This window comes from Zingiber officinale, chromosome 5B (genome assembly GCF_018446385.1).
Source record: "Zingiber officinale cultivar Zhangliang chromosome 5B, Zo_v1.1, whole genome shotgun sequence".
NCBI lineage: Eukaryota > Viridiplantae > Streptophyta > Magnoliopsida > Zingiberales > Zingiberaceae > Zingiber > Zingiber officinale.
In genome coordinates this window covers 77,525,122-77,552,479 of record NC_055995.1, presented here as the reverse complement: position 1 = coordinate 77,552,479, position 27,358 = coordinate 77,525,122, and the positions used below count along the sequence as shown (strand labels likewise).

The window sequence follows — 27,358 nt, the reverse complement described above, 5'->3', positions numbered from 1 at the left end:
AAGTAATATTGTTGTTCAAGAAGTTACTGCCACCATGATATGACCTCGGCCTCAACTAAACGAAGATTGACACGGACAAACCTAAGAAAAGAGTGCATCGAAGGAAATCCAGGCTAGGGTTTGAGCACGACAGAGATTTCTTAAAACGAGATCACTATAAAAAAGAAGTGGTAGCGTCAACAAGGGACGGAGATGTAAGGGCGGTAGTGAGGTATCGCTACAACAAAGGACAGAAATGAGGACGCGACGGTGAGGGAAGAGAGATTGTGGCGACGATGAGGAATGTTAATGAGAGCAACAAGGAAAATCTAAACTCTTCTCTAGTAAAGGAAATATATATATATATGTGCATCTCGAAGGGAAACCTTGGCGCAACAATAAAGTTGTTGTTTTGTAACCAAAAGATCACGGGTTCGAATCATGAAAACAGCCTCTTATAAAATGCAGGATAAGATTATGTACAATGGATCATTCTATGGGACCCGTGGCGAACGACGTGGCAGTAGGGGGTGAGCCCCCCACCATTATGTCCCCCCCTCCCTCTCCTCAATTGCACAATGGAGGCGCGCATGTGAGAGCGTAACATAAAAGAACTCATATCCATATATGAATTCAAGGATACATGTTTGTGTACTATATACCATAATGAAGAAATTAGTTTAAATATTTTTTTTTTAATATGATGACTAGTTGAATGACTTAGGTGTCCTTAAGGAGTGTCCAATTGATCGGAAGATGTTAGATTTATTATTATTAGGTAGAGATCTATTCTCGTCATGTACATGTTTTCAGGGAAAATTTTTACCATCCCTAGTTATTTGACGGTCAACTATCAATTAACTTTATAATTTAGATTGACACTTGAGATGAACGTAATCATTTTTATTACTATAATAATTTTAATATTTTTTTTTTTAGTATACTGACTAGTCGAATGACTTAGGAGTCCAATCAAGAGACAACGTTTTCTTCTGAAAAACATACTTGAGCTTGTGAGTAGACTATGAATTTATGGTCAATAATTGATAAGCTCTCGAGTAGGACATGAGCTTGCGACTAGCCGTTGCAACGCTTGTGGGCAGGGATTGAGTTGATGCTTAGGAGAGCGGGAGCATAACTAAAATTACAATCCATTACTCGAATAATTTCTACGTTATCAAATAAAGATAAGTGTTTATAATATGACATGAGATATTTCAAATTTACACCCACTAATTTTAGGTGCGATCACTAATTTTAGGTGCGATGAGTTCGGTTCCATCATAATTTTTCACTAACCACTAATAAAATTTAATAAAAAAAATTTACTAAACCATAAATTCAGATTAATTCGGATCCATCAAGATCAATCCAAATCCGATTTGATGTCAACATAATTTAAAAACCCCTAATCTCAATCCCATCCCATTCTAACCTAATCTAAAAATTTTCAATTGGAATGAATTTGATCCGAAAATAAAAAATTTTAATTTTAATTTAATATTTTTTTGAATCATTCAGATCGAATTTATGAGTCTGAGTTCATTTTTAACGCCTCCGAAGTCACATCCAGTCGAAACAAATTGTATTATACTAATGTAGGGGTTAGAATATATAAATAAATAAATAAAAAATTTCCAACGCGACGCGCGAACGAGTGCTGCGCGACTTCTTCGCTACGACTCATTTTAACTCATCGGGAGAAAGGAAACGCTTGCGAGTAAAAGTAGGACAAGTTAAGCGACGACACGAAGAAATCTGAGCGGAAATCAAACGATCTTCGCCGTAGCAGCAGGCGAAAGGAGTCATTAGGGCTGCGATCGGAGAAACGGCTGCAAGACCTTCGCCACTCTGACCTCGGCGAATTCCCCTCTCGTTGTTTTTTTCGAGGCGCGGTCGAGTAGGACGACACGGACACGACGAGGTTTTCGGATTTTGTGTCCTCATCGGATCTTTTCGAGGTGAATCTTTGGAGTTCCGGTGAGCGGCGAGAAAGAGGATATATGAAATGGCCGTGAGGAGAAATATCTGATCTTCTTTCTGGTGGAAAGTTCGTTTTTTTTTTCCCCCGATATTTTGTGGGGATCTTCCCTTGATTGTTTTTGGGCATTCTCATTGGTACGATCTGGGATCCTGGAGGTATCGGGCTGAGGGAGAATTAAGAAGATAAGGCGTTCACCTGATTTTAGTGCGCGAAATGGTACGTTACATCGTTCTTGTACCTTATACTATCTCTGGAGATCTAGAATTTGGTTTAGTTTGTATAAGTTTAATGTATGTATAAAGGGTTCCATGTCTGCCTTGAACCAAGGTGGATTGGATGACTGATGAATGCCATTGTTCCATCATTAACTATCCTCTCTGCTGGTTTGTTTACTTACATGAGCTTCACTATTTATATGGTCTTGGATTCATTGTTCTCATTGCATAACAGAACAATCTCAGCAATGCCACAGTAGGGTCAAAAGTATGGACTGAGGATCCTGAAGAGGCTTGGATTGATGGGGAGGCCGTGGAAGTCAATGGAGATGAAGTGACAATCAACTGTACTTCTGGAAAGACAGTGAGTGATTGTGCCCTAATGAATGTTTCTAATTTCACTTCTTTTTTTGCTTGAAAAAATACGATTCTGGTTGATTCTCTTGGCTGCATCACATGCTAGAACTGTGAACTGTTCTTTGGTAAATATACATGTGGCGAACACGACCTCCCATCTCTCCATCAGCCTTCTCTTATCCTGTTTGCACGAACATTCTCCATCTTTCCCAATCATCAACTGTGATTTTATGATAATACTGTTTTTCACTGCAGGTTACAGCAAAGTTGAACAATGTGTATCCAAAAGATACTGATGTATCCTCATGTGGTGTCGATGACATGACAAAGCTAGCTTATCTGCATGAACCAGGTGTCTTGCAGAATTTGCTATCAAGATTTATGATGAATGAAATATATGTAAGTAGGCATTGGGGACTTGATGTATCTTCGCCATCTTTATTTTATGGCATTTTAGATAGAATGCTAATCTAATGTCCTATTTCTCAGACATATACTGGGAATATACTAATTGCTGTGAACCCTTTTCAAAGACTGCCACACCTATACAATGCCCACATGATGGAACAGTACAAAGGGGCAGATTTTGGCGAATTAGCTCCCCATCCTTTTGCCATTGCTGATGCTGCATACAGGTAATAGTAATACTCTCTTTTTCTCTAGGTTAATGCTGCTATATCTCCTTTCTAGATTATTAATACTTAGATTCTTTATCCTAAATGAAGACGCATGATGATTGATGGAATAAGCCAGTCAATATTAGTAAGTGGAGAAAGTGGGGCTGGAAAAACAGAAAGCACTAAAATGCTTATGCGCTTTCTTGCTCATATGGGTGGTAAAGTGGCAACTGAAACACGGTCAGTTGAGCAACAAATTTTGGAGGTCTGGTACATTGTTTTTTTTCTTCTTTGTTATGAATGATTGTTTTTGTTCCTAGAAAATAATGTAAACTTACTTGAATATCATTTATTGTCTTATCTTTGGTACAGTCCAATCCTGTGCTTGAAGCATTTGGCAATGCAAAGACAGTAAGGAACAATAATTCGAGGTAGTTAATCATTATTTCCTCACTCTTTCTCCCTTCCTCTGTTCTCTTTTGCCTTTTTTTTCATCCCTTGGGTCAAAAAAGTGGAAGAAAGTTTGAGGTTGTTGGATTGTTTGTCTTTTATGATGACCATGTTGAATTTCCTACCTTGTCAGTCGTTTTGGAAAGTTTGTTGAGATTCAGTTTGATGAGAAAGGAAGGATTTCAGGAGCTGCTGTTAGAACATACTTGCTTGAAAGATCTCGTGTTTGTCAAATATCTGAGCCTGAGAGAAATTACCACTGTTTTTACATGCTATGTGCTGCACCGCCAGAGGTAATTTCTCATCTAGGTGGCTATTAGTCCTTATAACAAATATTCATTCAGAGAAAGAGATCTAGTTATTTCTAATAAACAATTATTTGTGTAAAAAGATTGTTTATTAGTTTCTTCTCATATCATAAGATCTAGCATAATGGGAAATTAATCATACAACAAAAAACAGATGTATGTATAACTTGATCAAATTTATGGATATTGTTCCACTATTGTATCACCATGCAAGGCTTAATTTATCATTAATGCTATCTAAGTTTCATCTCAACATGGAAGAAAACTATCTTATATAGAGCTAATAGATAAAACCACTTAAACTTTGTTGTGTTGCTCACTACTCACAAGAGAACTTTTTTTCCCTTTTTTCATTTCCTTATTGAAGGGGAGTTTTAGCGCAACGGTAAAGTTGTTGCTTTGTGACCTGAAGATCATGGGTTCGAATCCTAGAAACAACCTCTTGCAAAAAGCAAGGTAAGGCTATATACAATGAATCCTTCCCTGAGACCCCGCATGGCGGGAGCTTTGTACACCGGGTTGCCCTTTTTTTTCATTTCCTTATTGAACCTGTAAAATTTGGTCTTTGGTGGCCTTATGGAGGGTTGCATCCATCATGTTTACTGTGTTCAGATTACTTCTGATTTAACATAGTATATTTTCCCACCTGAAACAACTGGGTAATTGGCCTCGCACTGTCAAGTATATTTATTTCATGTAAGGTCGTCTTTGTTTTGCACTAGTCTTCCTTGCAGAGATTATAATCAGCAAATTAATTTTCATAATCCAACATTTTGGCTGATCTGTTCACTATTTATACATATGTATGTTTTTGCTTCATTCTTTGGTGTATTTCTATTTTAATTTCTTATGCCTGGCGAGAATTGGAATGTTAGGAAAGAGGCTTGAGCTGGTTCATCACAAGTAGTTGTGTTATCTATAATTTAAATTCTTGAAATGCTATCCAAACCATAAAGCTTACAATAATGGGCTATTGCATATAAGCTATTTTCTGTTATGAGGATAAGTTCAAGTCTAAATGGTATCAAACTATGTGATATTGGAGCGTGTCATGTTGTTTTAGTCTCTGTCAACATCAGGTTTGCCTTTCTACTTGATGAAAGAGAGATCGTGTATCTCAAAGTGATACAATAAATCAAGGTTCATTGCACTTGATATTTTACTCCCACACCAGAAACCTAGTCCAGCATTCAGTCACAAGACGAACTGTCCATTGAATATCTTAAGATTTCTTACCCTCACATTCAATGCCTCTATGTCAGAGTTTCATGAGCACAAGTTGTTTGTTACTTACAATTTGCATGCTTACGTTTTCAAGTATAATAAAGCTAAGCGAATTATGGGAATCTTAGCAGAACCAGAGTGAGAAAGAAGTAAAAACAAAAGGATAATGAAGTGACTTGTTCCATTTCTTGTATCAATCTATGCACTCTGATATCATATGATTAATTGGTCAGCTAAGTTTCACTCAGTTGCTGCAATGGATAAACAGGACATTGATAGATACAAATTAGACCATCCTAGAACGTTTCGCTACCTTAATCAGTCAAACTGCTTTGAACTTGACGGCCTAGATGAGTCAGAGGAGTACTTAGCAACTAGAAGAGCTATGGATGTTGTTGGAATTAGCACCGATGAACAGGTACAATTTTATCCTGTTCTGCTCTCAAACATTTTACATTGTTCTATTAATTTTTATTTTTATTTTTCATGTGTGCTTTATTCAGGATGCAATTTTCAGCATTGTAGCTGCCATTCTTCATCTTGGAAATGTTGAATTTGCAGAAGGAGAAGAAGCTGATTCATCTGTACCTAAAGACGAGAAATCTTGGTATCATCTAAGAACTGCTGCGGAGCTTTTCATGTAAGCCCACTTCTTATCACATGCCGTATTCAGTGCACTATTATATTCTATAAAACAAATCTCTTGAAAAATCAAATCCAATGCTTTTAATTTTTAGGTGTGATAAGAAAGCTCTTGAGGATTCCTTATGTAAGCGGATTATCATAACTCGAGGTGAAAGCATTACCAAAAATTTAAATCCTGAAGCTGCAACTCTTAGCCGAGATTCTTTGGCAAAAGTTGTCTACTCACTGTTGTTTGATTGGTCAGTGTCATTGAATTGTTACAAACTTATGAGAATTACTTGTTAAACTGATGATACATACCTTCCAGGAATTTGTTCAAAATAATCCATATTCATTTTGTATGACAGTTTTATTACTATGCTATTAAGTTTTTTACATGTGTCATGCAGGCTTGTGAATAAAATCAACTGCTCAATTGGCCAAGATCCTGATTCAAAGATTTTGATTGGAGTGCTGGATATTTATGGATTTGAAAGTTTCAAAACAAACAGGTGCTAAGCCGGTATGCTTTTATATTCATCATTGAAGCTATCAAAAAAATTGTCATGATGTGCATCAAGTTGGGGGCTGCTGCATTATGACTACTCAACTGGTTTTTTGTCTTTTTCTATATGCTTCCTAAAAAATTAAGTTCCTCATTAACCCAGTTAAGACGACCAAATTAGCCTAGCCCAAGTATAAATTTGGTTCATCTTTAATTTTCTGGTTATAGTTTCAAATTGATCCTGATTTGGATCCATATGTCCGTAATGTCAACACTTATGTGATGGATTTTCCCAAAATTTAATTAGACTACATTAAATTCCAAAATCCAATAAATTGTTTTGGTTCAACTTAATTGGCAATCTAAAATTTAAAACTAATTACAATGAGCTTTTCGATAGGGAAAAAATTTGATATCTAACAGTGTGTCTCCTCATGAGCTCTCACTAATACTAACTTCTCTCCTTTCCTCCACATAGTTATTTCCTTCCCCCTCCCCATGCACTCCCTATCACATCTTCTCCATCTGAGCATGGAGTTGATCCTGATGTAGATTGTGTCACTCTCAATGTGGGTGGTGTTGCAGGACGTTTCAATGCGGATGCATGGCAATCTTCTACACCACCATAATAAGTCCTATGATCGATTCTGCATCTTATTTGTCAACCCTGTGGCATGTAATGATCTAGCTCTCATTCATATGTTGGCAACCTCCGTCACTGTAAATTCTAGTTTGGCATCCTTGTCATATATTCCACCTTGTTGCACAACCCTGACACAGTGGCAGAAACCTACCCTTTCTATTTTCCTTGCCTTCAATGTCCTGCCCTTGTCTTGTTCCCCAATCACCTGTCCTTCTGATCCCTGCAAACTTAGTGCCATCCTGTAAGGCACCAGGAGGAGGACAACAACATCTAGGGAGGATGAACACGTTGCTTATTGAGCCACACTACAACTTCTTTGCTAGGAACTCCATTCCATGTGAAAACTGGCCTCCATATTCAAGTTGTCCCTTGGTGTCAATTGAGTTAGGAAATGACTAGTGGTAGGTAGGATTAGGAAGTGACTCTTTACTGCCAAGTGCAGGATATGGAGCAATGTATGTGCAAAATGGGATATTCTCCCAAGTGGTTTGCTAAAGATTTTAGATTTGGTTCCTTCTATTCTCCATCACTTATCTTCATATGAAACCTAAGCTTCTTGTATTGAAATGGAAATAGATATTTTCCAACTTGTTTTTTCTGCCCATATAGCCTACCTCAAATAGTTGGGACAAACATGGCTTGTGGCTTGACAAGTATTATCTCTCTTTCCTTCACTTAGTATGTGGCCTTAAACATTTATACTTGATGCATATATTTGTTGAAATATGCTTTTGTTTAAAATATATACTTATTTCTGGTCGACATTATTGCCACAGACCGTCTATTTCTCAGGATTGAGACCTCTCCAATCCTGGAGGATAGATATTGATGCAGATTGTGCTGTATATATTCATGTTGGTTGGGACGTAAATGCTCTTCTACCTATAATTGTTGTATTTTCTCTACCTATAAAACCACAAGTAACTAATCATTACTTGTTTCCCTCCTATCTGAGCTTAAGGTCCCTCCATCAGGCTAACATGTTTATCATTTGCAGCTTCGAACAGTTTTGCATCAATCTTACTAATGAAAAACTGCAGCAACATTTCAATCAGGTTTGAGCACTAGAATTATCATAAGCTGGATAGCAATTCCTACTTAATATTCTATCGAGAATACAACATTTTTATATCTACAAGATGATAATAGATCTATTTTCCGCTTACTGCAACAGCATGTTTTTAAGATGGAACAAGAAGAATATACAAAAGAAGAAATAGATTGGAGTTATATCGAATTTATTGACAACCAGGATATTCTTGATCTTATTGAGAAGGTTTGTTTTGAGTTTCAACAAAGTTAAAGTTTTTTTTTCAATAAATTCTTTTGGCTTAACTGACATTGTTGAGCAAGCTTCTTTTTTACGTCTGCAACATGCCAATCCATCAATATGTATTGCAAACTTCTTTCTGATAATTTTCCTTCTTTTTTCAATACAAAATTACCCAAGTAAATAAATTGCAATACCACTGTAATGCTTAATTGCTACTGTGTATCTTGTTACAACTTCAATAGTTTGCATAATAGAGATGAGTTGTAAAGGAAAACAATCTCCTTTTTAGTAATGATGATTGCTCATCTCCCATGCATAACAGTTTATAACTAACAATCGAAAATGTTCTTGAAGTGACTGAAGAATTAGGGGTGTAATCGAGCCAAGCCGAGCCGAACTCTTGAATGATTGAGTTTGGCTCGTTTATAATCGAGCTGAGCTCGAGCTTCATTTAACGAATATATTCATGGCTCACGAGCTTATTCGAGCTTTTATTGAGCCTAAACGAGCTTAATAAATATAAATTATAAATTTAAATATTCATTAAAAACTAAATTATATATTTTTTAAAAATTATAATATTCTTGTTAAAATTTATAATTTTATTCTAATAAATAAATTTAATATATTTATCTATGTTTTTCATAAGTAGAGTGTAAAATCTATAAATTTAATATCAAAACTATTATTTTTTTATTTAAAAGTTGATTCATGAGCATAACAAACATGTTCACGAGCTAACGAGCCGAATATTGTGAAGCTTGAGCTTGGTTTGTTTATCTTAATGAGCCTCATTAAACGAGCTCAAACGAGCTTTTATCGAATCGAGCTTCGAATAGCTCACGAGCGGCTTGTCTCATTTACATCCCTATGAAGAATTATGAACTTTAATGTTTTTATTTAACACTAAAAACTAGAAAGAACTACTATTGCCTTTGTCAACAATGAACAACAGAAGTTGGAAGAGGCTTTCTAAGAATTTTAAAAATATTGATTTCTATCAAGAATCTATCCCTATCTTCCGGAGGTGGAGAAACCTCTTAACAAGATTGCAAGGCAATCAAACACAATAACAGAAGTAGTAGTGAAGAAATAACAAACAAACAAACTCGTGGATCTATCTAGAAGTCCTGAGTGCGACGGTGCTCATCCTGGATCTTTCTGGATCATATAGGCAGAACTTGGATGATCTTTTTCGGGCACAAATTGGAGAGCTTTGACAATGAATTGATTACTGAGCCTCTGCCATTGAGTCTTCTTTTATAAGACTTTATCGATCGACCTATCACCATTATACTGATCCAGATTCGATTTCGCCAAATCAACGCTTGATTTCTGCCTTTTACAGTCGACTCATCCTTCAAATCGGTCGACTAAACCAAAACTTTCCTTGTAGGTTTGATCCGATCCTCTTTTCTGGTCTATTGATCCTCCAATTTGCTTCCCGGTCAGATCGCATTGGGCTCGATCGGTTGATCGAATTTGGGTTCGGTCCACATTATCGGTCGACTGATCTTCTTCTCTCCTTCCAAAGTCAAATCGTATCCATGTCTGATAACCGGTCAACTGAACCTCGACTGAACTAATCTGTAAAACTCTGTTTCCTGCAACACAGAGTTAGTACAAATAGATAATAGAAATACTAGTGAAAAATAGTATTAGCCACACTATTCAAACCTTGTTTCGGTCGCTCAAACCTACTGGCCACACTTACTTGGAGTTCACTCTCCAACACTTCTCACTACCTAGAGTTTACTCCCCTAGTGTTTTTCCTCCTGCCAAGCATCCGGTCACCCTTGACCTACTTGGATTTTTCTTTTGCCAAACATTCAGTCATCCTCGACCTGTCTGAACTTTTCCTTTGATAGACATCCAGACTTGCTTGGACTTTTTCTTGCTAAACATCCGGTCAACCTTGACGTGCTTGAAATTTTCCCTTGCCAAGCATCCGGTCAACCTTAACCTGCTTGGACTTTTCCTTTCCTCACTTGCCTACGTCAACCTTGACCAATCAGCACTTCTCACTTGACTACCAAGCATCTGGTCAACATTGACCTGCTTGAACTTCTCACCAATTCATTTCCCTTTGCAGTCATCCAGTCAATCTAGTTGGATTTTTTCCTTGCCTAGGTCAGCCTTGATCTGTCAGGACTTCTTATTAACTTAGTCAACCATGACCAAATTTCATTAAACATATTGTCAAACAAATATCAAAACCTTAGAGGTTAATTGCACCAACATGTTTAAGAGCATTATGTGAATTACCTTTTATGTGATGATACACCAATAAGTAGATTTGAGTATGCACTTCAAAGATAATAGTAAATCTATAGAAAACTAATTTACTTAACTTTGAGAATTGGCAAATTTTTACATCACTAATTATTGTAATTAACTTGTAAAATGTCATAATCGATCCACAGTTCTTAGTGTTTGGACCAGTATATGTGCTAGATAGCATGTTGTAATACACGGAACACCATGTCATACTTGATGTGTACTGTTATGCTAGGATTTGAGACATTGACGGTCTATTTTCTTATACTAAATTAGTTTTCTTTAAATATTAATTAGAGTTTACATATTTTGTAACAATGACTGGGAAATAAAGAACTGTACTAACTAACAAAATTCTAGATACACCTGTGCATATTTATTGTTGTATGTGTAATTTCTACACTAAAACAAGATAAAATTTATTTAAGTATAAATGATGATATAGTAGGGAATAAAGTCCAATGGTGTAAAAGAATCTATATAGCCAACCCTACCCGGTGGGCTAAAGCTTGGTTGTTGTTGTTGTAATTTCCACACTAATTGCACTTTGTTGTAATGTAAATTAAATTTTCAGTATAACAGTATATTTCCACTCTTCATTGAACAATTTTCAGAAACCAGGTGGAATAATTGCTCTTCTGGATGAAGCTTGGTATGTATGATATTACCACTCCAATATTTCCATTTTATTACAGTTAATATTTTCCAGATTTATCAGCAACTGATGTATATTCCTTTTTATAGTATGATGCCAAGGTCAACCCATGAAACATTTGCTGAGAAGTTGTATCAAACATTTAAGAATCACCAGCGGTTCACAAAGCCTAAATTTTCACGCTCCGACTTTACAATCCGTCATTATGCTGGTGATGTAAGTTGACAATCTCTGTTTGGTTGAACCATCCAAATCCAACTGGACTGACTAAACTAAGAAATTTTTGTTGACTTCTTGGTAGATGGTTCGGCTTGAAATGCAATTTGAATTTTGTTTGTAAATGATATTAGTCTACAAATTATCATTCTTCTACTTCAGTAGTTTATACTTCTATTCCTTTACATAGTAAATACTGGTAGCCATAAGAAAAAATCGCTTTGTTATTTGTGATTTGTACTGTTCTTATCTCTACCTTATTGTAAGACAGGAAAATAGAAGGTGTGTATACTGAGTAATCAGTATGAGCATTGAGTTGTATGAGTAGACATATAAAGTATAAACCATATTGAAAACTATATAACACCCAATTATTTTGTTTGATTTCTCTAGTTAGGTGGTTTGGTTTAACTTATCTACTTTTGGATGATATAATTTGTTTGGCCACAACTTTTGAAATGTATCAATCTAGCATAGAGACACTATTTGGCTTGTCAATTTAAATTGTTGAGCATCATTGAATAGATCCAATTTCCACTTGAACCATAGTTCATATTCCACAGTCTAGATGTGATCTCTTAAGTTTCTTTCCTACTTTGAGTATTTCATTGTGCGTAGTGAGGAATATCATCTTCCTTTATATCTTTCAGGTTACATATCAGACAGAATTGTTCTTGGATAAGAACAAAGATTATGTTGTTGCTGAACATCAAGAACTCTTGGGTGCTTCAAGGTGTCCCTTTGTTGCAGGTCTTTTCCCACCACTTGCAGAGGAATCATCCAAGTCTTCAAAGTTTTCATCAATTGGTTTAAGGTTTAAGGTGAAATATTTGTTTTTGTTTTGTTTTCCCATTCTGCTAATATAGAATATATATGTATTACTTGTGCACACTTCTTTGCAGCAACAACTGCAAACATTATTAGAAACTCTAAGCCATACTGAGCCCCACTACGTGCGGTGTGTAAAACCTAATAGTCTCCTGAGACCAGCAATTTTCGAGAACAGGAATGTCCTACAGCAGCTTCGTTGTGGGGTAATTTTGCATCCTTTTATATTATTGTATATGTGTTTGTTCATATCTACTCCGTGCACAAGTTTGTTTATGCCGGAGTAGTATTTACTTGTAAGATCAAGCATTTTGGATGGATCATACTGCTGGGTAACCCTTGTGAGCACTTCTTTTGTTGCTTTCTTAAATGAGTTTATATTACTTGTGTTGGGAGTATGATCAAAGATCATGAGTTTAAAAGATGAAAGATATCTCCATTTGAATGAGGTCTTTTGGGTAGAGCCCAAAAACAAATTCATGAGGACTTAGGCCTAAAGTGGATAATATCATACAATTGTGGAGATATATGAATTATTTTGGTCCTAACAAGTGGTATCAGAGTCATGGTCCAGATTGAGCCATGTGGGTGGAATAGTGGCCTTGAACAAAGGAGGTGAGGCTCCTAGAGGAGTGAACTCTAAGTGAAAAGTCCAAGTAGGTCAAGGGTGACCGGATGCTTGGCGAAAATTTTGGGGAGTGAACCCTAGGTGGTAAAAAGTTCAAGCAAATGTTTGGCGGAAATCCTGGGGGAGTGAATTAAAAAGTCTTAGAGGCCTGGAGTTAGTCAATAGTGATCGGATGTTTGAGGGGAGGCCTGGAGTTAGTCAATAGTGATCGGATGCTTAAGGGGAGGCCTGGAGCAGGTCAAGAGTGATTGGATGCTTGGGGAGAGGCCGGACCATTCGAATAATGGTGGTCCTTCGTTTGAGGGAAGGATTGTTGGGAATACAATCAAATCCCACGTTGAAAATACATTGAAAAGATCATGAATTTAAAAGATAGAAGATATCTCCATTGAATAAGGCCTTTTGGGTAGAGTACAAAAACAAATTCATGAGAGTTTAAGCCTAAAGTGGACAATATCATACCATTGTGGAGATCTGTGAATTCTTTTGGTCCAAATAACTTAGTTTACTATTCGTCATTTCACTGTCATATGGACTTTAAAAGTAGTTAAAAAATTGGTACTTAACTAATTTTGAAATCTTGGCCTCCATCTTGTTGAAGAATCCTGTTGCTTTTGTGTGACATGTTCATTCATGCCAAATGGCATGGTAAGAGCATGTCGAATTATAGCCAGAAGTATAATTTACGATTCATATGATACAATACCTTATGATTCAAATATACAACAATAGGATTCTTCAAGGAATCAAATACCGCGTGCCGCCCGGTCGAAACCGGCACAGGAGACGGGGACGTCTCGAGGAGTCGCGGACGCCTCCGGCGGCGCAGGAGGAGACGCGGGATGTCTCCGGCGGCGCTGGAGAAGTCGCAAGACGCCTCCGGCGGTCTCGCGAAGCCTTCGGCATCGAAGGCAGGTGTTGAGCGAAGTCTTCTGCGACCCGAAGGCGTCGCTAGACGACCCTTAAACAATTCCTAAAGATCGGTGATATTTCGAACAGGCCTTTATAAACCCTAATTAAAGTATCCTAATAAAATATATTTAAAATTAAAATAAATTCAATAAATTTTATTAATTAATATTCTGATTTTTTAATGTTTTAAATTTCATTTAAAAATTTCTACTATATATTTTTAATATTTTGTATTATTTTAAATTTCATTTAAAATTTTTTAAAAATTCTTTAAAATTCTATTTTTTTTTTTTAAATTCTTTAAAATTCTAATTTTTTTTAAAAATCTAATAAATAATATTTATATTCTGATATTTTTTTATTATTTTATATTTTTTTACTCGATCTTTTTTACTATTTTAAATAAATATTATTTAATAAATAGATAGTTAATTTATATAATTATTATTATATATAAAGTAATATCTTATATTAATTTTTATACTTATTACTATAGATAGATCCATTTAATTCGAATTATTGATCTATCAATTTTATTTAAATAAAACTATTTTTAATTATTTTTTCTAACAATGTTAAATTGTTTAATAATTAAAAATTTATACAAAATCAATATACAACTTATTTTTATATATAGACCATAATTATATTTATCTTATAATTATTATATATAAATAAAAAAAAATACCGAAACTATATCGGCACGGCACGATACGATACCGAAACCGTATCGTTCCGGTCTGAAACCGAAACCTCGGTACGGGTCGAAATTTTAAACCTTGGGATTCTTATCATGCAATACAAAACGATTCAAATATACAATAATAGGATTCTTGGGTATGGATCAGAAATGAAAAGTACCATGATAATTCAGTTTAATTCAATAGAATTTGATACAAATATTATTTAATACAATTTTAAAATAAGAAAGAAACTTAAAAGTTAAACTCAATAAGAAATCAAATTAAATTAAATATACTAGAAGTTAAATCAACTCTATTATAAAAGAAAAATAATAAATTTTATATTTTACATTTATACAATATAAGTATAATGGCTAAACAAAGTGAAATATTGAAGATAATTATGACATAGAAGAAAGATCTTCTAAGTATAGACACAGTTAATGATAGCCAATTTGAACTTGGATCCAAGGATGATGAATATGAATAAATTTTGTCACATTTGTACATAAAATGATAATAAAGACAAAATTGATAGCTACTTAGAAGTTTTGTCATGGCTGAGATTATTTCCATTTGAGCACAAAGGTTTTTGATGTAAAAAAAAAATTATAAATAAGTTTTCTATACAATTTTTTTTTTAGTTTTAAATCAAATGAAATAAACAAAATTCTTTACATTGTAAGAAATTGAATATGAAAAGTATTTCTTTTACAAATCGACATCAACTTCTTTAATCTATTTTATTATGCCATTAAATGAAATATTATAATGTTTTATTAAAACTATTTTAAATAGAGTAGAATTATGTTTTAACATATATTTTATAATTGTTTATGTGAACCTTACCATTCACAATTTGATGCAACAATAATAACAATCAAGCCTTTATCCTACTAAGTGAAGTTGGCTATATAGATCCTCCTACACCATTGGGCTCGATCCCTAGTATATCCTTATCTATATTCAAATGAATCTTATGTTGATTTATGGATTTGATAATTCATATCAAAATGATTCACTATGTGAACCTCAATGTGACAACCTTAGGTTGCTAGTCTTTTTTGTTAGTATGGTTTTAGAGTCGTACTTACGCACAAGCGCAATTTACTTTCTATGGCATATAGGGTGTGTTGGAGGCGATCAGGATAAGCTGTGCTGGATACCCAACACGGCGCACATTTGATGAATTTGTAGATCGGTTTGGCATTTTTGCCCCTGATTTATTGAACGAGAGGTAGTTGTTGATCTATTTCTGGAAACTAAACATCCTGGCTTATAATTGATTACATATTTTTTTTCTTATGCACAGTGGGAATTTTGATGAGGTAACTGTTACTAAAAAACTGTTAGAGAAAGTGGGGCTCAAAGGTTATCAGGTAAATACAGAAGTTGGCAGTAAGAAACTTGATATTGTATTGTCTCCTTGAAAAGTCCACTTATTTGCAGGTTCATCCAGCATCATATATATGCTCCATACTATTTGTTGCTAACTTTTTATGCGTGCATTTGGTGCTTAATTTTGAACTGCTTTGTTACTTCACTATGCATAAATAATACTGCATGAAAGTTTTAACTTACAAACAGCTGCTACACTTTCATAATGAGCAATTGCAAGATAACAGGAATGCCAAAGATTGAACAACAAAAATTCAGGTTAAGTAGCTGGAAAAGGTTACCATCAATGGATAGGTTATCACAAAGGCCAACCTACTTTAATTTTCAGGAATGGGTATATCCACGTTCATAGGAACCATTCTTTACGAAACAGATTGCCGAGAATGTTTACATTTTACTGCATCCTCTAAATTCCTTTTTCAGCTATGTGAATAAAAGATTAAATCATGGTCTCACAGAAGTTATAGTGCCGAATAGTAGTCATATTTTCCTTTTCTAAAAGTGCAGAATGGTAGCCATATTTCAACTCTTATTTAATTTAATATAAAAATTAGATCAAATAGCTGGGACTCGTTGCTTATTTTTCTGTACCATACACTAATTCAATAGTATGGCCAGAAAATAGTCATAAATTCTCTAATCTACTTGTCTTTCACGAGCATTTTACGAATTTGAAAGGATTCTCAGAGACAAAAAATAATGCTAAAAAAATTTCTCATTGTTCTTTCTTTGTCGTTAACCATTATAGTTTCACATTCCATGTTATAAGTATTAGTGGTGGATAGGAATGGTAGAAGATTTTGTGCTTGTTTTGGACTTTTTTCAACACTCTTGAAAATAACTTTTTTCTTAAAAAAGTGCAAATAGATTTGCTCTTATATGTTTTTCTAATTGGTATTTGTAGTGGGTAAATTGTGCCCATATACTTTGATAGTGGAAATTTTTTTACATTTGTCGAACTACATATTCTTGCTAAGATTTACCAGTTTTAATGCTATAACAAATTTTTAATTGTAATGTATGCACTTCTAGATAGGCAAAACAAAAGTGTTTCTTCGTGCTGGTCAGATGGCTGAATTAGATGCTCATAGGAGTGAAGTTCTCGGACTCTCTGCCAAGAAAATTCAAAGGAAAGTACGATCTTATTTGGCTCGCAAACATTTCATCTTACTCCAAAAATCAGCTATACAATTACAGACTGCATGCAGAGGTAATATCAAGCACAATACTTTAATTTGGTTGGTTTACCCCTCTATATTTCTGCATATTTGACGTTCAGAAGGATAATATTATCACACTGAAAGTAAATTTGATCCTCTCTTGAAGGTTGCAATGCACGCCAATATTATGAAAGCATGTGTAGGCAAGCTGCAGCCTTGATAATCCAGGCATATTTTCGCATGCATCTTGCAAGGAAAATGTACACCAACAATTGTCTTGCATCTATTACCATTCAATCTGGTTTACGTGGGATGGTTGCTCGTGAGGAATTTCATTATAGGAAACAGACAAGAGCTGCAACAATTATTCAGGTACAAGAAAATTGTGTTTTACCTGTCAACAAAAATTAGCAATATATATTTCAGTTTTGTTCTATTGGTCTATAAAAAAAAGTGGCGCTTCTCAGTTCCATGCCTCCATCCATATTCATAATTAATTTTTCTAGTTAAACATTTGTTTTCTCATGTGTATTTGTTGATCTATCCGATCAACCTATTTCCGGCAGAGGTATTTGTTTACACATGCATATTGGCTGTACACTATAGTTTTGAACAGTACTTATTATCTTTTTCCATGTTATTGTGGTAAGTCCAAATAATGTTCTCCTTTTTCCAGAGTTACTTCCGCAGACACTTAGCATACTTATGCTATTTGAGGCTAAAGAAGGCAACAATCACGATGCAATGTGCTTGGAGAGGAAGAGTTGCTAGAAGGGAACTACGGAAACTTAAATTGGTAATTTTTTTCTAGTTTAAAAATGCGCCTATATGATCTCATATTTAGTTTTGCTTTATTAGATCATGCCACGAGAAAGCAGCTTGTATTTTCAAGTATTTAGAAGCATCTGAATTTCTTGCTTGGATAACATTTGCATAAACTATGTATGCGATACAATTGCAGTTTCATCCCTGAGAATGACTATTTTTGCTTGAAAGGGCATCGTCTTGCATTGGCCCTGCCCAAACCGTGTCAACTTCTTTCTTATACTGGCATTTATTGTGCTTGTCCACTATCAAGTCAGGACACTCTCCTCTCTCTCTCTCTCTCTCTCTCTCTCTCTCTCCATCCTTGTGTTTTGCCAACTTGTTTTATCATGTGAATCGGTCGTCCCAGGTTCAGCGTTGAACATTTTTTTTTGTTTTATCATGTGAATTATGCATCATGATGTTTACTCCAAAATTCAAACAAAGGAATCTTAGCCTATCGAACTGTCTTTCCTGTTAAAGTGATTAAAGTTAAATCAGAACCAGGGCCTTATTAAGGAAAAAAAGTTTGTGATTTTAGTGACCTGATAATTTACAGTGATGGTTTATGAATCTATAAAATAGATGAAAAAACTTCAGATTTCAAGTACATAGCAATATGACATATCTTGAGTAGTTAGCACACTGAAGGATTGTAATAGATAAAGAGAAACTAATGTGCAATTATTTATGTAAGAGTTTAGTGGACAAGTACAGAATATTGGTGTCAAATGTCTAATGTTCTCTGTTATTCAGGTTTACTATAGATGAAAAATCACTTATTTGAGCAAAACATTTGTGCTTGCACATTTTACTATTTTTTGCATCTCCTTACTCTTGTTCTCATGATTTTAGGCTGCGAAGGAAGCTGGTGCACTCCAAGAAGCGAAAAATAAGTTAGAGAAGCAAGTTGAAGAACTCACATGGAGACTACAGCTGGAGAAACGCATGAGGGTTAGTGTGGTGTTAATTTTCAGTATTCTTTATCAAAATTTTGAAAAGCATATGAATATGGTGACCAACCAATGTAGCGGTGCATAAGTCATACATGATATGCTAGCTCTTTATGCGAGCGATAGGGAGAATTCCAAACAATATTTGATAAGTGCATTTTGTGAATGTAATTTATATTCAGAGCAAGTGACTACAGATGTTTAGATCGTTCTCATACCATTGACTTGTATTTGCAGCTTGACCTGGAGGAAGCTAAGTCTCAAGAAATTACAAAGTTGCAAATAGCCTTGCAGGATATGCAACTACAGGTCAAAGAAACACAAACTAAGCTTGTAGTGGAGCAGGAAACTTCCAAGAAGACTGCAGAAAATGCTTCTTTGGTACATGAGGTCCAAGTTATTGATATAGATTTGATGAATAAAGCCACAGCTGAAAATGAGAAACTAAAGGTGAGTTAGATCCCATAGTTGATCCCTCATAAATTCTTCATTTGCCTCTGTTTCTTAGTAAATTAACTTATATCGCTTTCAAGTTGATGCTGGCTTATCTTTTCCAGTCATCTCTACTGACAATACTTATTAGTAGGGCTCAGAGACTTCCGTTTACTACTGTCATGTGCCTACTATCCGTATGAATTTGCATACTATACATGAGCATGTAAAGCATTGCTAACTTGGATAAATTTTTGTGTAGCCACACAATTCTACTCTCTGTATTTGTATTATGTAATAATATCTTCTCGATATACTAAGAACAAATAATTTGTACTATGTAAAACTAAAACAAAGAGTTATATTTGCATGTTCATATTAAGAGGATTGAGGAAAGATGTAGAACTAGCAAAGTAGAGTCAGGGAGGGAGATTGATTGGGTCAGACAGTAATTTTTTTCCTTCAGCGGTATAAGTGAATATTACTAAGATTGTAAATAATGAAATGGATTCTGCTTCATTTGAACATTTGAGTACTCAGTTAATGTTTAATGGCTAAAATCATTGTTGAAACCAGGGATGAGGAAAGCTCTGATGAATATCAAGGGTTATTTTTTTGGTTGGGTTGGGTTGACTAAAAAATATAAAAATGTGAAAAAATGGCCAGAGGTAGTGGTGAGGTCATTTTTACCAATATTGGCTTGGACCACATGAATCATGGGTATGTCAAGTTATGGTCCACTTTGAAAAGACACAATCTTGTAGTTTCTCAAAAGGTACCACTAGTAGTGAAAATCTCTTCAAACTTATAGCCTGAGACTCAACTTCCTGCTAATGCGAGACTAAAGTCCCTTTGTCCAAATTGTAAATATTCCTCCTTAGCATTTACTTATGCAGCAATTGTGTATACATAAATTTATCAATTATGATTTGCATTGATAAACATAAAGCGTATGTATGCTACAATAATGACTTGCCTTGTCACACCTTGCTTGGGGCAATCCACCAAGCAGTCAAGTGTTAGAGCAAACTATCTCACCCCATGTGAGTCTCGTGGCCATTGGTATGTCATGAAACTCATGATGATCATGTGACAATTTCTTCGACACCTACTAAATACATTTTATCTATGTGCTTCCAGGTAATTTTTGAAAACTAAATCTAGGCAATTCATTTTGGATTACTGAGAAGACTTTAGTTGCTGTGGTCGTTTCAGAGAAAACTTCCCCATATTTCTATTTTCCTTCAACAACTGTTTATGAAATATTTATATTTGATAATATATATTTTTTCTTATTTTTGTGGAAGGTAAGTATTCTGTGCATAAAAAATCAAATTTATTGTATAGAAAAATAATTTTTAAAAAATGATGCCAATGTTCTTTATATGTTCTTTTCGGTTTCCAAAATTTTCTCTAGAAAAGGAAATCTGGTAAAATAGAGCTAGAAAATTTTGTAGGAAGCAAACACACCGTAAATAATCCAAATGGATCTTGCAGCAAGTGCATATTGATCGAGCATCAGGTTAGGTTAAAGTTACAGTTAGGACAATATTTCCATTTTGTAAACTAAGCATTTTTTTTCTCTAATGTAAAATAAAGTAGAACAGATTTGTCTGAATTTACTCTATTCCTTATTTTCTACATGAGTGTTTTATATGCCTTCCATGACAACTAGCCATTGTCCTCTTTGCTCAAGGGTTGGGTAATTGGGATTGGCATTTTGTGGGTGTTGGACCGAGGACTGATGTGATATGCTAGTGTTCAGTTTTTTTTTGTGCTTGCATAATGTTTTGGTATAAATTTCAGGCTTTGTTGAGTTCTCTAGAAACACAAATTCAAGAAACAGAGAAAAAGTTTGAAGACAAAAGTGCACTAAGTGAGGAAAGACTAAAGAAAATTCTTGAGGCAGAATCAAAGATTGCCGAGTCAGAGGCAAAATTAATTGATCTAAAAACATCAATGCGAAGGTTTCTATATTTTTATTTTTGTCTTAGTATGGCATATGATTAAATTTGAATTTAAGAATCAAGGTACAACTCTGAACTTAATTTCAATCCTTTTCATTTATCAAAAAACAAAAGGTTCGAACTTAAATTCAGAATTGTACATTAATTCTTGGATTAAGTTTGTACATTGAAAAAATAAGGTTTGAACTTAAGTTCAGAGTTGTAGATTGATTCCTAAGCACATTGTCTATTCCACAATGGATTAAGTTTGTATGTTCCTACTGCAGTCTTCAAGAAAAGTTGTCTAACATGGAATCTGAGAATCAAGTACTACGACAGCAAGCTTTAATGCTTGCATCTGCCAAAAATATACCTTCTACCACATCAAAACAAGTACTGTATTCTGAATCATCTCCACCATATCTTTGCACGTTTCTTTTTTCTGTGTTTTTCACTTACATGTTGCTATTACTTGCAGAATATGGATAATATTTCCCACCAACTTATGGATCATAAGGTCTGCAACAGATCCATGACATTATCAATCTCTCTTTTGTGACTTCTTCCATGAGTTGACTTGTGCTAATCCTGCATTGTTTTTGCAGGATCTACCAAATGCTCCTCCTCCTATTAAGCACATTGCCAAGACTGATTCAAGGCTGAGGAGATCTTATGTTGACAGACAACATGTAATGAAAATTCTTATGAAGGTTAAATTTATGTTTTCCCATTCTTATGATAGGACATTTACCCAACTGGCTTTTTCTCTCAGGAGAATGTTGACATACTGATCAAATGTGTGGTTCAAAACATTGGTTTTGATGAAGGAAAGCCTGCAGCTGCAGTGACTATATACAAATCTCTTCTTCACTGGAAATTATTTGAAGCAGAGAAAACGAGTGTTTTTGACCGTCTTATTCAGATGATTGGTTCCGCAATTGAGGTTCTTATTTATGAAAGACAAATTTATATTTGTTTAGTTCCCCAACTACAACCTTTGCTAGTTGATCTGTTTTTCCTGTTAAGCACATGGCTCTCATCTGTTGACTACTGGAAGTTAGATTTAAGATTGTTTAGTAAACATAATTTTTTGTGGTAATTTTTTAAATCTTATTTATAATGCGAGAGAAAGAGTTTTTTTTTTATTAGAGATAGCAAAACTAGAATAATAGGAGGAAAAGGAGACACGAATTGGGATATCCAAAAGAAGCTGAACAGCTGGCTGATATGTAAACTTGGGGGTTTGGGGATTGTTTTTTGGTTTTGATATTTGAACCCCCGATCTGACTGTTTTATTTAAAAATAAGTAAAATTCACATTCAACTGTGAAAATATATGATTAGGACAACAAATTGGCCTAATATGGTTTGACTCAACTTGATTTAGTCTTTGTGAAACTCAGATTTGATTTGTAAAAGAACATCTGAAGGTCTCTTTATAATCTAATCTTCTAATATATTTTTGTTTATTTCATTTCCATTTTCCCAGTGGACATTAGACATCCCAGCAGAGCCTTGATTAGATTTCCTAGTAGAACTCAATTGTTCAGGAATCAATTTTCAGCAGACCTATCAAAATTAAGGAAATTCAATTGATCTAATTTTAGTTAGCTACTTGATACTGATTGCTATGAGTCAGTCCATGAATGAGATGCGTCATAAACATATTGTTGTTGGTAAATGATGAATAAATGCCATCCCATCCTTCCATATTAAATTGCTGTTTTATATAATATATATATATATATATATATATATATATTTCTTGTATCATCCTGGACTTTGCTCCCTTTGATCAAGCAGTTTGAACTTTATGTAGGTAAAACCAATTTTTATGATTGACTTTCTTTTGACAATGTTTGGTTTAAACCATTAATAGACACTTATTTTTGTCACGTGTGCAATACAGAAGTTTTTGAAACTGTGCATGGTAACTGATATTCTGTTAGTTCATACTGATTGAATGTACCCTTTTGGTGATATTTCGTAAGAATTTTAAAGAGCCAAACTATGTTTCCAATTACTTAAATAAAACATTTTTAGTTGAATGATCCATTTTGATGGGTAAATCCTTCAAGCAAGGACATACAGTATGTTGAAGCATCTTGTGGTAGAATTTTCTGAAAACATCATTAGGAGATTTTTTAGACCATGATTTTAAGAAAAAAGAAAACAGGATAGGATCTGGATAGGATGACTACTTGATTAGTTTAAGGGCATCAATTTAATCCATGCAGTCTTTTGTTATAACTATTTCTTTTTGTTTTATCATTTGGTAGATATTTCTTGGACAATATATTTCTCTTTCTAACTATACATTGAATGGAGACCAGAACTTAATCTAGATTTTCTGGCACTTGTTCTTTTTATGAAATTATTTTGCAGACACTTTTTAGTATCGGTTGGTTCTTCACTTTCTTCTGCAATAGTATAGATATTTTACTTGTGTAGATGTATGTTAAAATAAATTTAGATTTTCAGATACTTAATGCATGATTTTGCTAATGAGTCTGTTTCAGTATTACTGTTAAGTTCCTTTGCTCTTTGTTTTTTTTTTGGTATCATCTGATGTTGCTAGTCAGCTACTTCTCTTTTACTTTCTAAGAATTGCTCAACTGTAAGCCCCTTCCCAAAGATACTCAACCCAACTGAATGTGTGACACAGGATGACCAGAGCACCGATCATCTAGCTTACTGGTTGTCAAATTCATCTACTTTGTTACATCTGTTGCAAAAGAGTCTAAAAGCTTCTGGTGCAGCTGCTTCTACACCACGAGCTATACCTCCAACGACAACATCATTGTTTGGGCGAATGACACAAGTATGCAATTCATCAAGTCTTTCTGTTGCTATGAGAATTCTGTTGTAAATCATACAGGGTTACTGAAACAATTCTTCTGAAATTGTAAAGTTCATCAACTCCATTTCTTATGAAATGTGTTGCAGGGGTTTCGCTCTTCTTCAAACCTTCCTGTGGATGGACTTGCCTTTGTGCGCCAAGTAGAGGCCAAATACCCAGCATTGCTATTCAAGCAGCAGCTCTCAGCTTATGTTGAAAAAATTTTTGGGATCCTTCGTGATAGTACAAAGAAAGAGTTGAGCTCATTAATTTCACAGTGTTTACAGGTGATATGATTTGCATTTGTTTCTATGGTTGTGCATTCTTTTAAATTTTTGCTGAGCAGTCACTCATCCCCAAACCAAATCTCTCATTCATACTCAAAACTAAGCTCGTATCGATGGCAAAATGCCAGAGTTTACAACTTCATGCTCTTAATGCTTCCTGTTCATGATTGTAAGCTGTACACATCTTTGATTGCACAGGCACAGTTTAAAAATCATCAGACATTAGGAAAAGTACAGTTCTATTTTTATTGTTATCATATTCTAATCGCCACTATAATTTGATTATGCATAAATTCCTTGATTATTGTTCTACACTGCCTGTAATTGTTGCACTTGCCCTTGATTCTTCTTGAGCTTCATTACTTGACCACTATTACACATTTTCTAAAGAGGTTCAGTCAGTTTTCACTGCATATACTTTGTGTTTAGGAAAAGGTTTAAATACACTAACTTGATCATTCTGGTATGGCCAGCTCTGGTATACTCAGAGAAGTATAGGAATCTGTACGAATTTGTTTCTAGGAATACAATCTTTTAAATGATACTGTTAGTTCTATCAGATGCTACGAGGGCATGACTTTTAATTGCACTCGGAGTGATAAACACGTTTGATGGTGTTTTAATACGTTTAGTACTCACTTTTAATTTGCTGATTGTGGATTTTTAAACTAAAGGTAACAAAGACAGTAAGAGCAAAGACTATGCTAAGAGGACGATCCTTTGTAAGTAACACTCAGAACAGCCCGTGGCAGAGTATCATTGACAACCTTAATAACCTGTTGGCAATTTTGCAAGAGAACTATGTAAGGATTCTTTTGTCATGTATAAATTGTGAATAAATATTTATTCTAGCAATCAGATTACCTTTGTCAATATTTAGGTACCTGAGATTCTTATTCAGAAGATCTTTGTTCAACTCTTCTCTTTCATCAATATTCAACTTTTTAATAGGTGAGATTCCCTATCTCTCTCTCTCTCTCTCTCTCTTCTCAAATTAAGTTACATGCCATTAAATTGGAGCGTATATATTGTTCTAGTCTTCTCCTGCGCCGAGAATTTTGCTCCTTTAGCAATGGAGAGTACGTTAAATCTGGTTTGGATGAATTGGAATTGTGGTGCACTAAATCAAAGCCAGAGGTAAGTATTATATATTTATATGCTTGTTTTAGTAAAAAAGTTCTTATATATATCTAAATCTTTTCTGTTTCTAAATTATAGCTTGTTGGTTCATCATGGGATGAACTTAAGCACACAAGACAAGCTATTGGTTTCTTGGTAAGTTAACTTTTTTATACATGGTGGTTTGCCATTCTACATGGATAAGTTTTCTCTTAGATATATGTAAATTCAGCATGTACAATTTTCTTGAATCAATCATTGACTAATATTTATTAGCAAGGACACCATTTCATAGCTTCATGATCTTGACCATAACAATTATAGTTTATCCATTTGATCTATTTCTGTTGTATATTGACTTGATTGAGTTGGGTTTTCCTAGCAAGTACATGTTATTTTTGAATGTGGAATTACCTCCTAGAAACCTATCAAGAAACATTATTTTTGTTGTTTAATTCTCTTATCTACTATTAGTTTGGGGGGAAAAACCAGTCTTGTCTTCATCTGATGGTTCTTGGTGCCATGTGCAGGTAATATTCCAGAAGTATAGGATTTCGTTTGATGAGATAGTCAATGACCTCTGCCCGGTAAGCTTACTCTCCGGTTTATTCAAATCTATAGGGTGTGCATTGAGATACTGAAAGCATTCGATACTAACAATTCAAATATTTGCAATAGTTACTAGTCCTTTTTTCTATTTATGCAGGTGCTTAGTGTTCAAGAACTGTACAGAATTTGCACCCAGTATTATGATGACAAATACAACAGTCAGAGCGTCTCTCCAACTGTAAGTTCAAACAACTAAATCTTAGCATTCTTCAAGTCTTCGATAAACGAAGTAGTACATTATGCATTTCTTTGTTATTGTAATCTTCTTTTTGAACGTTCTTGTAATCTTTTTCAACATCCTTTAGGTACTATCATCTTTCCATTTCAGAACCAACTATATCTTCCATTCATTCTTCTACAGGTACTTTCTGACATGAGTAAATTACTGGTAAATGATTCCGAGGATGGTGAAGTCACATTTTTGTTGGACGATGATTTGAGGTACAAACGATGTTATACAATATATTGTAGTTGTTTTAAAGTTATAGAGCAATTGATATTAATTAGTTCGAATTTAATATATGATAGTTGTGTTAATGTTATGGAGCAATGCATGTTAATTTCTCTTTCACTTCTCATGATACAGCATTCCTTTCTCACTGGATGAAGTTTCAACCTCCGTGCACGACAAGGATTTACTCGATGTCAAACCACCCGAGGAACTTCTCAAATACACAGCATTCCAATTCTTACAAGACTAAAGCTTTGCCAATCCAAGCGTGCATATACTTTTCGATAAACCAAGGAACATCAAAATTCTTTTAGATTATTTTGAGTTGTTTGTGATGAATTTTGGTCCCTATTTTCTTGTAGTTTTGGTTCAATTCTTTGTTTGATTTAAAGAAGAAATATCCTTCTTCAGAATAGCAGTTTATTCTTCAGAATAACTTACGATAGAAATATCCTTCTACAGCAATATAAAGATTTGATTTCAGTGCCAAGAACAATTGTACAACAATATATATTCTGAATTAGTTTTTGTCGATCCAGAAGAATAAGATATGATTAATGTGAGAGATTTTGAGATCTTTTATTGTCGAATATTTATAAATCAATTAATTAGTTAACTTGAACATCTAAAAATAAAGAAAGAAAAGAAAAGCGAAACGAATTATTTGTTTGATAAATTTTAATGGAATCATTTTTCATAATATAATTTAACTGGAATTTGAAGGAAACTACAATTCTTTCTTCTAATATGATTTAACTGGAAAAAAAAATCAAAAGATTCTTTTATTAAAAAATAAAGTATTATTTACCAATGCTCATTACATGATTTCCATTAATAAAAAATAAAACAAAAATCAAGAAAAAATAAAATTGATTTTCTTGATCTCTCTAATTGATTTCTCCTGCGGTAGCTGGGTCGTCGTCGCCGCCGTCGTGTAGCCACTGGTTGATCGGGGTGCTCCTCCGAGCGCTTTCGCTCAACGA

At 34.4% G+C, this 27,358-nt stretch overlaps 1 protein-coding gene across 2 annotated transcripts; it reads left to right on the top strand.

Annotated features, from left to right (window-relative positions):
• The first annotated feature begins 1,636 nt into the window (after nt 1–1,636).
• LOC121984601 (myosin-6-like) lies at nt 1,637–26,865 on the top strand. Of its 2 annotated transcripts, XM_042537607.1 has the most exons (39): nt 1,637–2,179; nt 2,414–2,542; nt 2,791–2,934; nt 3,025–3,170; nt 3,261–3,417; nt 3,525–3,583; nt 3,736–3,895; nt 5,403–5,552; nt 5,638–5,774; nt 5,872–6,018; nt 6,169–6,270; nt 7,904–7,961; nt 8,081–8,182; nt 11,071–11,108; nt 11,201–11,327; nt 11,978–12,148; nt 12,230–12,361; nt 15,506–15,615; nt 15,691–15,757; nt 16,809–16,986; nt 17,103–17,308; nt 17,613–17,732; nt 18,596–18,694; nt 18,931–19,143; nt 20,932–21,092; nt 21,359–21,464; nt 21,550–21,588; nt 21,677–21,760; nt 21,844–22,014; nt 23,736–23,891; nt 24,017–24,196; nt 24,871–24,999; nt 25,077–25,147; nt 25,234–25,333; nt 25,415–25,471; nt 25,846–25,902; nt 26,022–26,102; nt 26,286–26,365; nt 26,511–26,865. In XM_042537607.1, the coding sequence occupies exons 1-39, from the start codon at nt 2,177–2,179 to the stop codon at nt 26,623–26,625; spliced, it is 4,542 nt and encodes a 1,513-aa protein (XP_042393541.1). In that variant the 5' UTR covers nt 1,637–2,176; the 3' UTR covers nt 26,626–26,865. The 2 variants fall into 2 exon arrangements, with proteins under 2 accessions (XP_042393541.1, XP_042393542.1); XM_042537608.1 differs by lacking the exon at nt 12,230–12,361.
• Nucleotides 26,866–27,358: the final 493 nt, after the last annotated feature.

Excerpts from the sequence above, each read along its gene's own strand:
- LOC121984601 (XM_042537607.1), top strand. Across the intron at positions 12,362-15,505 it reads TACAGCAGCTTCGTTGTGGG|GGTGTGTTGGAGGCGATCAG; the intron begins GTAATTTTGCAT and ends TATGGCATATAG. Across the intron at positions 25,148-25,233 it reads AATATTCAACTTTTTAATAG|TCTTCTCCTGCGCCGAGAAT; the intron begins GTGAGATTCCCT and ends ATATTGTTCTAG.